General features: G+C 45.9%; 1 gene segment (V, D, J or C); it reads right to left on the bottom strand.

Annotated features, from left to right (window-relative positions):
• Positions 1–15262: 15262 nt before the first annotated feature.
• On the bottom strand, positions 15263–15739 carry LOC130033580 (immunoglobulin kappa variable 1-9-like). The segment is given in 2 exon segments: positions 15263–15582; positions 15691–15739. Coding segments are annotated over 2 exon segments (369 nt in total).
• Positions 15740–16070: the final 331 nt, after the last annotated feature.

Raw genomic sequence — 16070 nt, 5'->3', positions numbered from 1 at the left:
ATTGTGAGACTTGTTGTTACTGTGTTAGGCAAATCGAATACATCACAGGTAGTTTGCCAGGCTTTGCGTGTGGGCGAGAAACTCTCGGTAGCTTGCCGGGCTCGCTGAGAGGGGCGGAGGAATCGAACCTGGGTCGGCCAGGTCTTTACTCGAGCAAAATTAAGAAATTGGGAAAATACTAATCTACAACATTACCAAGTAGTTTCCTCTGAAAAAACAGAATCTCAACTGTATGTTCCATATACTTTAGTCTCTTCTTGACAATAACTATTAATCATGTTGACAACAACTGTATCGATCATGTTGTCAGTCACTTAGTTAAATTTCACTGACAAGAACAGGCAAGGAAAAAATAAAGCATAGGAAAGGCAGAGAGGAGGAGGGGGTTTCCCATTAGCTGTAAGTTCACTACAACTGGTCATTCACAGCACAAAGCCCCCTACATAACTGCTGCTCTGCCAGGTCAGGCATGTGCTCTGACCAGGCCCTAATGTGGGGTTTCTGCAGTACAACAGGGGCTCTCAGGGTCCAGACCCACAGTTGCAGCCACTTCCACTGAGACCACCAGTGCCTTCCTCTCACTGACTGAGAGACTCTGCTGTCTGCTCACCGCAAAGAACAAGTGTGGCCATCTGGGGCAGGCCAGGCAGGGAAGTTTTTGTTCAGGGGTGTATCACTGTGTGAGGTAACCATATACTTTGCATGCAGTAGTAAATGCCAACATCCTCAGGCTCCACACTGCTAACCTGAAGAGTGAATTTTGTCTCTGACCCACTGGCACTGAACCTGTCTGGGACCCCAGGGTCTCGATTAGAAACTTGATAGAACAGGCGCCTTGGAGGTTGGCCAGGTTTCTGATGGAACCAGTTCAGATAGGTGATTCCTTTATTATCTACGATGCTCTGACTAGACGTGCAGGAGATGGATATTGGAAATTCCTTGACGATGGACAGGGAGAGTGGACTCTGGGTCAGCACAGCATCACTTCTAGATCCTGAAAAATTGATTTTTAAAAGTGTCAGGTTAACGTCAAACTCACATGTCAATTTCATTGCTTCCATTCTGTAATTTAGTTTAGGTAAAATATTGTTTTCTGGGAAAGTCATGACTTGAGTGATTCATACTCATACACCAGAAGGATTTCATTCCAGTGAAGAGACCATCGGGATGGAGAAAGAGGCCTCTACACTTTCACTGGGCCATCTCCACTATCCTGATGTTTCTCTCTCACACAGTCTGACACACACACAGGTCACACAAGGAGACAAGTGGGTCCCCCAAACACCTCCCTCCTGCACCCATTCTTTCTTTTCTCCCTGCTCCCCTTACCTGGGATGCAAAACATTAGCAGACCCAGAAACTGAGCAGGGAGCCTCATTTTGAGCATTGATCTGAGGAGACCTGATAGCTGAAAGCAAGATGGAGCTGACTCTTATGTGAGACTGTCCAATATAGATCCTCCCCTGGGGACAGCATGCAAATACACGGGTGGGTGCATCGGTGTGAAAAGACCTCCAGGAAGGATTCGCTTCTCGAGCAAAGTGAGGAATGTGTCTTCAAGTCTATGAAAAATAGTGGAAACATTAACTTAGCCTGGATGGTAGTGGATAAGATGGAACATTTCTCAGTCTAACTGTGGGTGACACAGATGTGTGTCAATGTTTCTTTTTTTCTGTTTTATGGTTTGTTTGCTTGCTTGAGAACCACCTATTGGTGCTCAGAGGTTATTCTTGGCTCTTCCCTCCTCCTAGAAGTACTTGGGGGACCATATGGGATGCTGCATGCAAGGCAATCACCTAAAACACTGCACTATCACTCTGGACACCTCCCTGTGTCTCTCACAATTAGTATATTTCTGATTTATCAGGTGCTCTAGCCATGTAAATATGTGTCTAGGTCAACCTCAGGCAAGCAATTGACAGAAAAATCTGTGTCCCATATCTCCCATGTGAGTATATCCTGATTCTGCTATACAGAGTCTCAACTTAATTTTTTTTTTTTTTGCTTTTTTTGGGTCACACTTGGCGATGCTCAGGGCTGACTCTCAGCTCTGCACTCAGGAATCACTCCTTGTGGTGCTCAGGAGACCATATGTGATGCCAGGATTTGAACACAGGTCAGCTATGTGCAAGGCAAATGTCCTAACATTTGTTAGGACAAATGTGATTTGGCCCCTGCCCCAAGACTCAGCATTTAGAATGGACATGAGAGAGTCAAATTTCTCTGTTTCTGTTGTAATCGGGTTAATAGTTTCATATTGTTAAGATCAATAATTTGGAATTACCTTTCCCTGGGACCTAATGAATTGAATTCATGATGACTCATATGTTCAAGAAGTTTGACACAGAACACAAAAAAAAATCCTCTTTTTACTGCGGTTGCATTTATACACTCAAACTATATCCCGAAGTGTCAATTAAGATCATGCAAGTTGAACTACATTTTACTATATTTAAAGAAAGAGAAGGATTATATCTGCAACAGTAAGGCTTAAATTCAGTTACAGCCATATATCACACTGGAGCAAATTGTCTCTCTAGAGGTCAGTGCAGGGGGTGCTTTTTGCCATAGCCCACTCTGGGGTGTGAATCCCAGGGCTGTTAGGGATTCAATCCAGAGTCTCATCGGGGGTTCCATAGTCAGCGCAGATTATTGAACCTAAAATTTTAGGGTCTAAATCTTACAAACTTTCAACCCTTCCTTGGTTCCACAGTGTGTGGATGATGTTTTCTTTAACTGTATAAGACGGTATCAGATTATAATAAAAACCTTAATCAGTACATGAACACTATTGTCCCAACAGGTGACTCCCCCAATTTTGTTAGGAAAACCCTCAAATTTCATTTCTCTTTCCTTGGCTTGTGCCTTTACTTAGGACTGTTTGCTTGTGGGGCTGGTTTGGGGAGGTGCCCTGCTAGGCTGCCTGGTACCCTGCAGTCCTGCAGCCCCGAATGTCATTTCCTGCACCCAAACAGTGAAGAAAATCCAAAAAATCCCCCCACAGGTGTGTGACTGGAGCCTTGTGCCTTTGGTACAAGGTTTGGTTTGGACCCTTGGTAAGAAAGGACGCTGTGTCTGGAAGTTTCATTTTTGCTTTTCAGGACTCAGGGGTGGAACTGGGGGGCATCCTATGACTTATTTTTTCTCTCTTTTCCTTCTTCCCTCCTCTCCCCTCCCCTCCTCTTCCCTCCTCTCCCCTCCCCTCCTCTTCCCTCCTCTTCCCTCTCCTCCCTTCCCTTATCTTCCCTTCCTCCCCATTCCTTTTGCTTCCTTTCTCTCCTTTCATTTCTCCTCTGCTTCCCAGGGTAATATAGAACTCAGTCACATGCAAGACACCTGCCTTACCCTCTGTAGGATCTCTCTGAACCGTGCATTGCTAAATATTGTAGAGAACATAATTTTGCACATGAATAAATGCTAACATTAATCCTTGTTTTAAATTTCTCAGAAGACCATTTTTCCTTTGCATAAACCCTGGTATTAGAACCCAGGATCCTCAATTTAATAAACTCTATTGTTTATTAAGGATTACATCAGCAGAATGAACATGTCCATATTCCTGGAATGAGGATGAAGGGAGAGAATTGGGGCATCAGAAACCTCCTTGTGACATCTCTCACAACGTTCCTGTGGAATCACCATGTGGCTGCATCTGACGCTCTCAGCAGGGAAGGTACCAGGAGGATCAGGTGAGTCAGACCAGCCTCACACAGCTTATCTCTGTGGAGTTTATGTTCTGGCATGTATTACTGTGGGAGGGCGAGCATAATATGGTTGACATTAGTAAGTGGCAGCAACTTCAGGCCTCAGGCCACTGATGGTGAGAGTGAAATCTGACCCTGATTGGCTGCTACTGAAGCAGAAAGGGAAGGGACATCTTGTCCGGAGCTTTCCCTGGTTTTTCTGATACCAGACTAAATAACTGCTAATGCTCTGACTGGCCTTGCAGGTGATGGTGACTATCTCTCCCAGAGGTGCAAGCAAGGATGGAGACTGGGTCACCTGAATATCACACCTGGCACCAGGGATTGAAAATATAAACACACATTGTTGCCATTCATCTTACTTTAAGTCATTCTCCCTGATGTCCACGTAGCACTAGGTCCAGTAAACACTCTTTTCTCTCCTTACCCAGGAGCCAGAGCAGCAGGAAGCTGAGGAGCTGCACAGGGACCCTCATGTCCACTCTGGGTGTGACAGACCCTGACCCTGCAGGGTGACACAGACTATTATTGAGTGTCTAGGCATGAGATCTGAGGACTTGCAAATGAGAGGGGGGCAGGGCAGGCAGGGCAGGCAGAGCGGGGAGGGTATGTGTGGAGGGACCAGCCCAGCTGCAGGGAAGTTAGGGGTGTGGGTCCCTGTGGGGAAACAGAAATTTGCCCACAGAGAATATGTTTCTCCCCTTGCTCCAGGAGGGCCCAGTGTGAGCAAAGAATAGGGGATCCTCTGGTCTCTTCAGAGTCAGAACAGAGCTTCATGTTCTTTCTGCTTTAGGGAAAAGCTCTGTCAGACCACACACTGTCAGACACATTGACCCTCTCAAGGAATTGTACAGACTCCTTTATTTCACAGCTGTGGATATACTTGAGACAAAGAGATTTTCTTTTTGATCTGGAATACCAATATATTTTACTGTATTTTGAAAAACCTTAAAATTTTATGTTTTCAATTTTTTTCTGTGGGGGTGGGACTCTCTTTCAGTGCTCAGAGAACTTGATGATCACTCTGAACATTAGGCAGCCATCCGGGATGAGCAGTTCAATGCTGGGGCCTATGGATGCAAGGCCATTGTGGTGCTGCAGTGGCGGGAGCTGTCAAGCTTTTATCTGCTGGTGCTCTGGGCCATGTGGGTCCTGTGCTCACCTGTGGAACCCTGAACATGCTTTGCTGAGTGTCAGTCTCCCAATTTCTGGTAGTATTTTGTCTTAGAAACTGTTTCTATTAGCAGACACAAATGCAATGAGTGAAAAGGTTTGTACAACATTTGGGGCTCTTGATTCAAAATTTTTTGCTAAGCAAGAGAATATGAAATAGGCCAACCCATTCTCCTGCTCATCCCTCCTAACTTTTTCACCTGAGATACTACCCCACTACTTCTATTTCAGTCCTCCTCATCTTCAAAATCTTGTTTCCCACAGAGCTCTATTTCATGACAGACAACAGACAATTCCTTGCTCTCCTTGAACTGTCCTCCTATCTTCCCTTCCTCTATCCCTCAGTTGAGAAGGTGTTCAGATGGCGTGGCTGAGATAGACCAATTCGACAGACTCCTCATTTAATACCCTCTGTTTTGTCCCAGATCTCTTATAGCCCCTAAAACAAAGCAGCTGTCAGGAGAAGACTGAGGTGAAAACACTCCAGGACAGTGAATGAGAACATCATCACAGTTTATGGGATTCACAGACAATAGACGAACACCTATAGAGGATGCAGGGTGCCACAAGTGGTGGGTAGTCAGTATGGAGTGAAATAGAACCACACAAGGAGAAGTGTCACTTGGGGCTACAGAGAGCTGTGTTTCATTAATCAGCATCCGGGTGCCTACAAGTGCCATCCCACCACCCCATCAACATGACTGTTCTTTCATTCTGGAGACTGTCCCTGGGACTGCAAACCCAGCTCTCCCTGCACACTCCTATGGTATCCCCTGCACTTATTTCAGCACCTGACAGACCAAACCAGGCCCCCATGAACCACCAGCCCAGAAAGACAAACACATGTCGATTACAATTACTGAGTATCCTTGGAAGGATCTGGAATGTTTCCCAGGAAGAGGCAGGTCCCAGGGGGGCCCTGCAGTGATCATGGAATCTAGAGGAGATGTTTTCCTCTCCAGTGATCAGCTTGTGCATGGGGCCTCCCCGAGTTCTTCTGTCAGACAGGAGCAGCTCCCAGGGCTCCCCTTCTGCAGGACCCAGTACAGGACACTTTAGGCCATTTGCTGCCTGAAACCTGACTTGAGCAGGAGACATCTCCCCACTCTGCCACCACTGCACTTCATGCAGCAGGATCCTGCTCCCAATGGGCCTCATTTGCCCTCTTGAGAGAGCTTCGAATCAATCCTTATTTACTGCTCCCTGTACCACATTTACCGAAAGTTGGGGTCAGTACCAGACTGGATGGAAGAGATACCTCAGCCCCAATGCTGCAGGCATCACATCAGACTGAATGAACTGATTTCCAGGTATCAGTGTAGGGATTGTCCTGTTTGCATGTACACTTAGATGTCAGTGAGGATGCTGTGTGACCCTTTGCAGCCTCCCTAACTTTTTTCCCAACCCACCATAGTGTGACGCAGGAAAATTTGGGGACTTAGTTCAGAATAGAAGTTCAGAAAATCCACACACACTTCAGGCTCCATCAGGGAGACATAGAAGTGTGGCCGGGAATGTGGGGGAGAGGGGAAGGGAATGGGAGTAGAGAGAGTTAGGTTTCAGAGATGGTCTCCTGTTATATTGATGTCAGAGACCCTAAGACAACAGAGGCCCCAGAATAAGAGCAGTTGGGCAGAGCGGTATTGTACAAGTGGAATATCTGTCACCAGGAGCACTGTCCTGGTGAAGGTGAGAGAGTCTTTTTCTGCACTCACTGTCCCATTCCTGGTAGAGCACCAGGACAGGCTATAAGCAAACTATAAACAGGATAAATTTGTGATTTTTCTGATTATTTGGTTTGTGTGTCTGGGTGTGGTGCTGTAGCAGCTTACCAATGCTGTGAATGCGTTTTTGTCCCTCTAGTCAATTTTTGCCAGCTGAGCCAACAAGTTCAGTGTAAGAGTTGATGGTTTGCAACTTTTAGGTGCTTACAGTGGTGGAGTGACAGCACAGCGGCAGGGCATTTGCCTTGCTTGCTGCTGGCCTGGCTGAGCCAGGTTCAATTCCTCCACCCCTTTTAGAGAGTCCAGCAAGCTACTGAGAGTATCTCGTCCATACAGCAAAGCCTGGCAAGCTACCTGTGATATATTTTATATGCCAAACACAGTAACAACAAGTCTCACAATGGAGACGTTACTGGGCCCGCTCGGAGCAAATCGATGAACAACGGGAGGACAGTGCTACAGTGCTACGGTGGTGGAGACTACCAGGGAACAGCCCCATGCCTGTGACTACCAAGGTCAGCCAGGTGGTACTCAGAGACTTCCAGGAATGCCCCATAGATGTCTTATGTTGGGTCCAGAAGAATTTCTGCAACTTGTTGATTTCTTTCAAGATTTATTCATCAGTCTCTGGATGATGGCTGGTGAATCTTGATGCACTTTCTGATCAGAAAGCAAAACATTCAACAGTTTTATCTTAAAGGCCATGTTGGTATTTTATCCAATAGCCAAGGATGAATACTAAGTCCTTTTTTCTCAGCAAACAGAAAAGCAAGTGGTGAAGGTGAAGAATATAGTGAAGCCCTTTTCCCCATTCTCCCCTTCTCCCCCCCCCACTACTGTAATATGCCCCTAAGGCAGCCCCTGCTCAGAGGGTGCCAGGTGTGAAGCATCAGCTCGGGCTCCCTCACAGGAACACATAGGCTGGGGGTTCACACAACACACAAGGGATTCTCACACTCTGTGAGGCTGGAGAAGAAAGATCAAGGTACCATAAAGTGACTTCCCCTGAGACCTCCTGTCAGCAGGAGCCCCTCTCTCCCCTTGTCCTCACAGAATTGTCCTGGGTGGGTGCCTGTGGGGATTGAGGGGGCTCTCTGGTGACTCTTTATACTCTCTTGTTATCCTGCCTCTTGTGACTTTACTTTACAGTAAGTGATGATTTATCTTTCCTGTCTACAGTCATGATGAAATAATGTCACAATATAAATTGGGGAGATGTGGAGAAGGAGTAACTCCACTAATGTTTCCAGCAGACAGGTAATACTGGACTTCTACTCACACTGTAAGAATATGATAATTTGCATAAAACTCAACCTCTAACAGCTACTTCCATATATTTCCCATTATTCCAAAAGGATCCACTGTCCATATTGGCAATGGGACACTAACTCAGTTACTGTTCCAGTGCTTTGAAGATCCATGCTCCCTGCATGGTCAGTTATGGGGTCTGTCTTCCAACTAGTGGCTGCTTACTGGTACAGCAGCTAAAATGATTGCAGTTGTTGATCCTAGTGATTTTAGAGAGACTTTTTACATCTGTCTTTGAAAAACGTGTTGTAATACACAACACAAGGTCGATCTCTAACCACAAAAGCAAAAATGATTTCTTTTTATAATAAAAAGCTCAACTAAGTGTGAAGTAACCATGAACAAGGGGAGCAGGAATTCAAAAGGAATGTGTGCCACCAGAAGCTAAGAGCTAGTTTCTGTGATCCTCACATGTCATGGATCTAATTTCAGAAAAATCTTCAGGGAAGAAGAGGAAGCTGCAGGTGAAATGACAGGTGAGCAGTGGGGTTGTGTCAGGGTGCAGAGGGCTCATGACACCTGCGGTAGACTTGTCAATCCAGCTCCATGCCTCCTTCCGAATTTATCCAGACTCACTCTGAGACCCACAGTTGCTGCACCAGTGAGACGGCCTCAGAAGCCATCAGCCTATGGATATGTCTGGTGAAGGCTGTACTCATGGCTGGTTTAAAAACCAAGTGTGACATTTCAACCATTTTGCCCAATAGCACTGTTTAATTTGTTGTGTTACGATTCTAACCCAGGGCATCAGATATGAAAAACATGTGCTCCAGCTCATTTACTTATCTGCATTCCCGGTTCTGTTTTTTTGTTTGTTTGTTTGTTTGTTTTGATTTTGGGGTCACACCCAACGATGCTCACGGGATACTCCTGACTTTGCACTCAGAAATTACTCCTGGCGATGCTTGAGGGACCATATGGAATGCCGGGGATCAAACCCGGGTCGGCTGCATGCAAGGCAAATGCCCTACCCGCTGTGTTATTGCTCCAGCACCAGAATTCCTGTTTTTTTTTTTTTTTTGCTATAATTGACTTTCCCTGCATGGTTCAGGTCTCATTGTGGCGGGGGCTGGCAACAATGGCAACCGGCAAAGAACCAACAGGTGCTGCATAGAGACTCAGGCAGGTGCATGTTTGTCAGCATGCAGATCGTTAAAACATGCCAGTCGACCAAAAGCTTGCATCCGGTAGACTGGGAGTACCTGTAAGGGTGATTAGAAGCCTCCCTATAAGTCTCCCTCCCTCTCAGAGAGCCCAGCAAGCTACCGAGAGTGACCCACCTGCATGGAAGAGCCTGACAGCTACCCGTGGAGTATTTGATATGCCAAAAACAGTAACAATAATGGGCCTCATTCTCCTGACCGGAAAGAGCCCCCAATACGGTAGCATTGAGAAGGACGAGCAAGGAGAGGCTGATAAAATCTCAGGGCTGAACTAGGCTGGCAAAACGAAGGACTAAAATAACTCTCTGTACTTTCTTTTTTAAAAATTTTTTATTGAATCACATTATTAATTAATAATTATTTTATTTTATTGAATGACATTATTGAATTTTATTGAAATTAATTTTTTAAAAAATTTTATTGAATAGCACAGCAGTAGGGCATTTGCCTTGCACACGGCTGACTTGGCCGACCCGAGTTCAATTCCTCCACCCCTCTCGGAGAGCCCGACAATCTACGGAGAGTATCTCGCTCCATGGCAAAGCCTGACAAGCTACCTGTGACATATTCTATGTCAAAAACAGTAACAACAAGTCTCACAATGGAGACGTTACTGGGTCTGCTCTTGAGCAAATCGATGAACAAGGGGGGGGGGGGGCAGTGCTACAGTGGTACATTGAATCACCGTGAGAAAGTTACAAGCTTTCACATTTGGGTTACAATCACACAATGATCAAACACTCATCCCTCCACCAGTGCACATTCCCCACCACCAATCTCCCCAGTATACGCCCCTTCCTCACCCTCCCCCTGCTCCATGGCAGACAATATTTCCCATACTATCTCTCTAATTTTGGGCATTATGGTTTACAATACAGACATTGAGAGGTCATCATGGTGACTGTCTGTACTTTCAATGCTCATACGCTGACATCAGAAGCATCCATTGAGGACCTGATGGTGCAAGTGCAGAAGATCAAGTACGAAGTCGTTGTGCGAGAAGGCATCAATCACATCACACCATTTTCAACACTGGGGAAGAACTGTTCCTCGGAACATGTGACAGTAGAGGCATCGGTGGTGTTGGTGCCCTGGTCAACATGAACTTGGCCATGAGCACCGATTTGTTCAAATACCTACCAACCTGAATCAGATGCTTATGTTTGAAAAGATGTGGTTCATTTCTGGCAGTTTCTATCTTCGTTATCTATGCACCAACATCCAACTATGATGAAGAAGAAATTGAGAAGTTCTATACGGAGCTGGAGAAGTTCTAAAAAGAAGACCACACCTTCTACAAGGTCATTGTCGGTGATTTTAATGTCAAGATAGAAGCGAGAAGGTTGCCCAAAGAACTCCACTTTGGGACCCACGGCTTAGAATGGTACAAACAGGGTGAAAGACTGTCTGAGTTCGTCATGTTGACCAAGACCATCCATGGTAACTCACAGTTCCAGAAAGCGAAATCTAAATATTGGACATAGGAGTCTCCCAGTGGACAGAACCACAATGAAATTGACCACATCATATTCAATTGACACTTTTGCCTGACTGATGTTCCTGTTGTCCCAAAATTCCAAACAGGATCAGACCACAGTCTCCTTCACGCGAAATTTTTACTTCACAGAGCAGTGAGAAAGGGCTGCAAAGTTCAAGAAGAGAACTCCTAGAACGATCACCAACTTGAAGTTCTTTGACACTATTGTAGCAATATGGGAAGATGCCATTGTTGACAACATTGACGGGGAATACGATAGACTGGTTCAGCATCTCCGTGATTGTGGAGGAATGCCGAGAGTGAGAAAACTACAAAAAGAAAAAAAAGCTTCTCTGGAAACTCTCGAGCTCATTCACCAATGTGATTTGGCACAAGCCTCAGGCAATCACAAGCTAACATCTGAGCTCGAAAAGCTATGCAAAGAAGTGATAAAGGAAGACCTCAAAGTGAGAAGAGCAACAGTGTTGGCTGAAGCGGCAGAAGGCAGAATCCGGAAAAGCATTCACAACGCCTGCCTGTCCTTTGACAACTATAAAACTAAGATGAATGCCCTCTGATGTCCTGATAAATTTATCACATCTTCCAGAATGTCAATGGAGAAGCTAATCCACGACTTATACTCAGATCTCTTCGATAGCCATGTCCACCTGCCCATGTACCAAATTCCGCAGGACGGATATGTCATTCCCAGCGTTCTCCCTTCCGAAATCCAACGTGCCATTTCATTGGTAAAGAAGCGTACAGCACTCAGTCCAGACAAGGTCAGACCTGAACACCTGAAGAATCTGCTTCCAGTATTCGTCAATAAACTGGTTCAGCTCTTCACATGCTACCTGTCTGAATGCAAGTTTTCATCCCAGTGGTAAAGAAGTGGGGCTGTTCTGTTGTACAAGAAGGGAAACATCCATGATATTGGCAACTATCACCCGATCTGCCTGTTGTCCATCACCTACAAGTTGTTCACTCGAGTCATCCTGAATGGGATTGGCAGAACACTAGATGAAGGATAATAATTTGAGCAGGCTGAGCTCTAAAAAGGATTCAGCATGACCGACCATATCCACATGATTACCAAGCTCATTGAGGTTTCTCGGGAATTCAAGGTGCCACTCTGTCTAAGGTTCATTGGTGTAAAGAAAGCGTTTGATTCGATTGAGACTCAAGTGGTCACCGAAGCCCTAGCCAAAAAGGGTATTCAAACTCAGTTTATCAGGATCCTCCTCGACCTGTATTATGGATTTACAACCAGGATCTCACCATTCTACAAAGAAGTGATCCTCAACCTAAAGAGAGGGTTTTGGCAGTGTGACCATTTCAACAAAACTCTTCAGTGCCACCATAGAGAATGTCATGAGATGACTGGAATGGGAAGGAATGGGAGTAAAGATAGACAGTTGGCAACTACACCACCTCCGCTTTGCTGATGACATTGTTCAAATAACAACAAATATTAGCCAAGTGGCACAAATGCTGAACGACTTCGACCATGAATGTGGAAAGGTCGGACTCCAGCTGAATCTCATGAAGACAATGTTCCTGCGAAATAAAATAGTTCCTGACATTCCATTTGCTCTCAATGGAATGAATATCTCCAAATGCAACAGTTTTGTGTACCTGGGTTGAGAACTCAACATGAGGAACGACTTGGCACCAGCACTGTGCATGAAGAGGGGGCTGGTGTCGAATGCCTTCAAGACTGTCGAAGAAGTTGTTAAGATGAAGAACCTCCGGCTCTGGGCACATCTTTTCAACTCCATGGTTCTTCATGCACTAACGTATGCCTCAGAGACATGGGCCCTATGAAAATATGATAAGAATGCTATTTGGGTCTACCAAAGAGGAATTGAAAGAGCTATGCTTGGAGTATCACATTTCATTCAAGTGAGAGAAGGAATCCGGAGTTCCAACCTCTGTTGATGATCGATTATCAGGGACACTGCCTCATATGCCAAGACATCGAAAATCAGATAGATAAGACACATGATGCGATTTGGAGAAGACTGCTGGACTATAGCCATTACCCACTGGAATCTACGGGACACCAAACGAATGCCTGACCACCCAACCTAGGAGATGGTTGGACCTCTTAGTCAAACCCTGAAAAGCGGTTTGATGTTCTTTGTGTTCCTGGAGCGAGCAGACACCATTGTGCTACATTAGCATATGAAAGGGATGAATGGAGATTTTACTGGCACCCTCTACAGCAAATCAATGAGCAACGGGATGACAAGTGATACAAGTTATACAAGTGATGATTGATTTGAGCTTATACATAAATATTTCCCAAAATGGCCTTTTGGTACTTCAAAAGTAAGTACTCCCCTGGACAACTTTGTAGCTTGTTTTGTATCATCTTCAAGTATTAGTTTGGTCCAATTAAAGTATTTCTATTTTGTGTGTTGAGAATAATGGTGAGATTTTAGGCAGTAAAACCCAGCCACATCATCAGAACAACAGGTGATATAGATATTCCTGTTCCCTTCATCCAACTGTCTGTGATACACGTGTCAGTGTGGATGCCACATGTGGCACATCTCTGAAAACTTTACGGGTTTCTGCTGTTGATGGACACGTATGGAGACTCTGTTGAGTCCCTGAGAGAAGCTGAATATTGGATCCAAAGGCTGCGTTAGAACCCAGACAAGGAGACGGAACTCCAGGGAGTCCCTGTGTTGATTGTGTGTGTCCCCAAGGTATTGCTGGTGCCATTAATGTGCTAGAGCAGCCAGGGCTGTGACACTGCATGAGCTGAGCCAAGGTCTTATCTCACTGTCCGGGTCAAAGGAACCTGCCCCTGAGCCCCCACATTCCCGTTTTCAGCTGGAGCCAGAGCCCAGGGTCTGGGGGACTCAGAGCCCGTGTTCAGGGAACAGCAACTCCATGGCCCAGGGGCTTACTGCCCATAGGCCGGGACCAGTTTGGGAAAGGCTCTGGGTGGTTGGTCTGTGCTTAGGAAAGTGGAAAACAAAACCTGGAGTGCAGATCTGGGCATCTGTCTTTTGAAAAGAGGTCAACATTTTCCACTAATGTCACCCCCATACTTTATGTTCCCATTATAGTGATGTAGGAAGCAGGTAGATAAGGAATGCCAGATTCGAAGTCAAGGACAAAATCTGACCTCACAGAAAACAGGAAAAAACAGGAACTAAGTCCTGATTAGACCCTCTTCTACAGTAGAAACAGACCCAGAGTAACTCCTGCAGAAACAAAAGACCTAGAAAAGAATTTCAAAGAAGACCATCACCAAACTAACTTCCCTGATAACCTCCTAAGCAATGAACTTTTACCTAGGGAGAAGCCCCACATGAGGGCAGGTTGGAGAAATCCTATAAAGGCCATCTTGAACAAAGGAAGGGAGCACATATGCTGCCTGAGCCTATGTAATGCTTGTGCCCACGTGGCCCAGCACATGTGGTGCCTGAGCACATGTGTTTCCTGCATCACCCCTCTTGAGAGTTATACTTTCAAGTCAAATGCTGGGTTGTTTCCGTCTTTAGTGAAGCCCAGGCTCTCTCTTGAGCACAATATTCTCCACTCTCTCTCTCACTTTCTCTTTCCCCTTCACTTCAAAACCTCCAAATAAAATCTGTTTCACTTCACTGCTTGCCTACTCCTGAAATTCTTTTCTGTGAGGCAAGACCAGAACCCAGTAACCCTGGGTTCCGGGTAGCAGAGGTGAATTGAGAGAAAGTGAACATCATTCTCCTCCCCACCTCACGTGAGTCACCCGTGGGGCCCACCAACATGACTAGGGATTCAATTCAAGAAAAATAAGTATTTTTAGATAAATGGTGAACTTTTGGCCTACAAGAGTGGGAAAATATCAGCAATAATGTGGAGTTTCCTAAGGAAACAATGATTTCCTTATATTTACATTCCTTCTGGGAGTGTCAATGCCTGGCCATGCAGGGAAGCCCAGGCACTGTGATCCAGGGTATCTCCCACGACACCTCCATATAGAACTTTGGGCTAAGTACAGGGTGTTGACATTTTCCATTTCCATATTTCCTCTTACTTGCCTGGTTTCTCCCCACCCCCCTCCCCACCTTGAAATGAGCTTTATACCCCTTTACAATTTCAAGGGTATATAGGATAGTATAATACAGTTCCTGTCACTGAAATTGTTTTATTTCCCATTAAGATTTCAGGATCAAAATGCCTAAGACAAGGGAGTAGATCTCATCGTCCCTTCCAGCCCCCCACCCAACACACACCACAGGATTGTGAGGGTTTGTCTCCTGGTAAGATGCAATCTCTCCCTCTGACCCACATCAGACAGGACATCATGGCAGGGGAGGATGATCCCTGGAAGATGCCCTCAGTGTGAGGCTATGAAGCTGCTCACGTGTCCTCACAACTGAGGTGGAAATATGTGTACTTATTAAAAATTGTCTTTTAAAACATGATTTCTAGGCATTCTAGATGACCAGGCCAGTACATATGAACTCTGAATGACACTGTCACCTACTTACTTCAGGAAAATAATCTCTATAAATTCAATCAGCAGATCTCTTGTCATGTCTGAGCTGCTGGGACAACAAGGTGCATAACGAAGCCTAATATGTTCCTTTGACATGTGCCAGAACCGTCCATCATTGAACAGCTTGGCTGCACTTGACTCACCCTCAGTGGGGGAGACACCAGGAGAAGCAGCTGGGTCAGCCCAGCCTCACACAGCCCATCTCTGGGGGTTTATGTTCTGGTGTGTATCACTGTGGGAGGATAGCTACTATGCTGTTGACAGTAATAAGTGGCAACATCTTCAGGCTCCAGGCTGCTGATGGTGAGAGTGAAATCTGTCCCCGATCCACTCCCACTGAACCGGGAAGGGATGCCTGGTTGTAAATTGGTTGCATAATAGATCAGGAGCCTGGGAGCTTTCCCTGGTTTCTGCTGATACCAGGCTAAAACATTGCCAATGCCCTGACTGGCCTTGCAGGTGATGGTGACTTTCTCTCCCAGAGATGCAGGCATGGATGGAGGCTGACTCATCTGGATATCACACCTGGCACCTGAGATAAAAATATAAGTGGACATTTTTATCATTAATCATGAGTTAGATAATTTCCCTGAAGAGCCAGGAGGTCCAAAGTCACGTAAACCCCCATTTCCCTCCTTACCAGGGAGCCAGAGCAGCAGGAAGCTGAGGAGCTGCACGGGGACCCTCATGTCCACTCTGTGTGTGACAGAGACTGACTCTGCAGGGTGACACAGACTATTATTGAGTGTCCAGGCATGAGCTCTGAGGACTTGCAAATGAGAGGGGGCCGGGCAGGCTGGGCAGGCAGAGGGGGAAGTTGTGTGTGGGAACCAGCCCAGCTGCAGGGAGGTCAGGGGTGTGGGTTTCTGTGGGGAAGCATAACTTTGCCCACAGAGAACATGCTCCTGCCAGGGCCACAGGAAGTCCCCAGTGTGAGCACAGCAGGGCGGTCCTCTGGTCTCCTGAGTGTCAAGACATGGTTTCTTGCTCTCTCTTCCCCAAGGACAGGCCATATCACAG

Source organism: Sorex fumeus, unplaced genomic scaffold (assembly GCF_029834395.1).
Source record: "Sorex fumeus unplaced genomic scaffold, SorFum_2.1 ptg000006l, whole genome shotgun sequence".
In the NCBI taxonomy this organism is placed as follows: Eukaryota; Metazoa; Chordata; class Mammalia; order Eulipotyphla; family Soricidae; genus Sorex; species Sorex fumeus.
The sequence above is the reverse complement of the archived record's forward strand: the minus strand, read 5'-3'. Positions and strand labels throughout refer to the sequence as shown.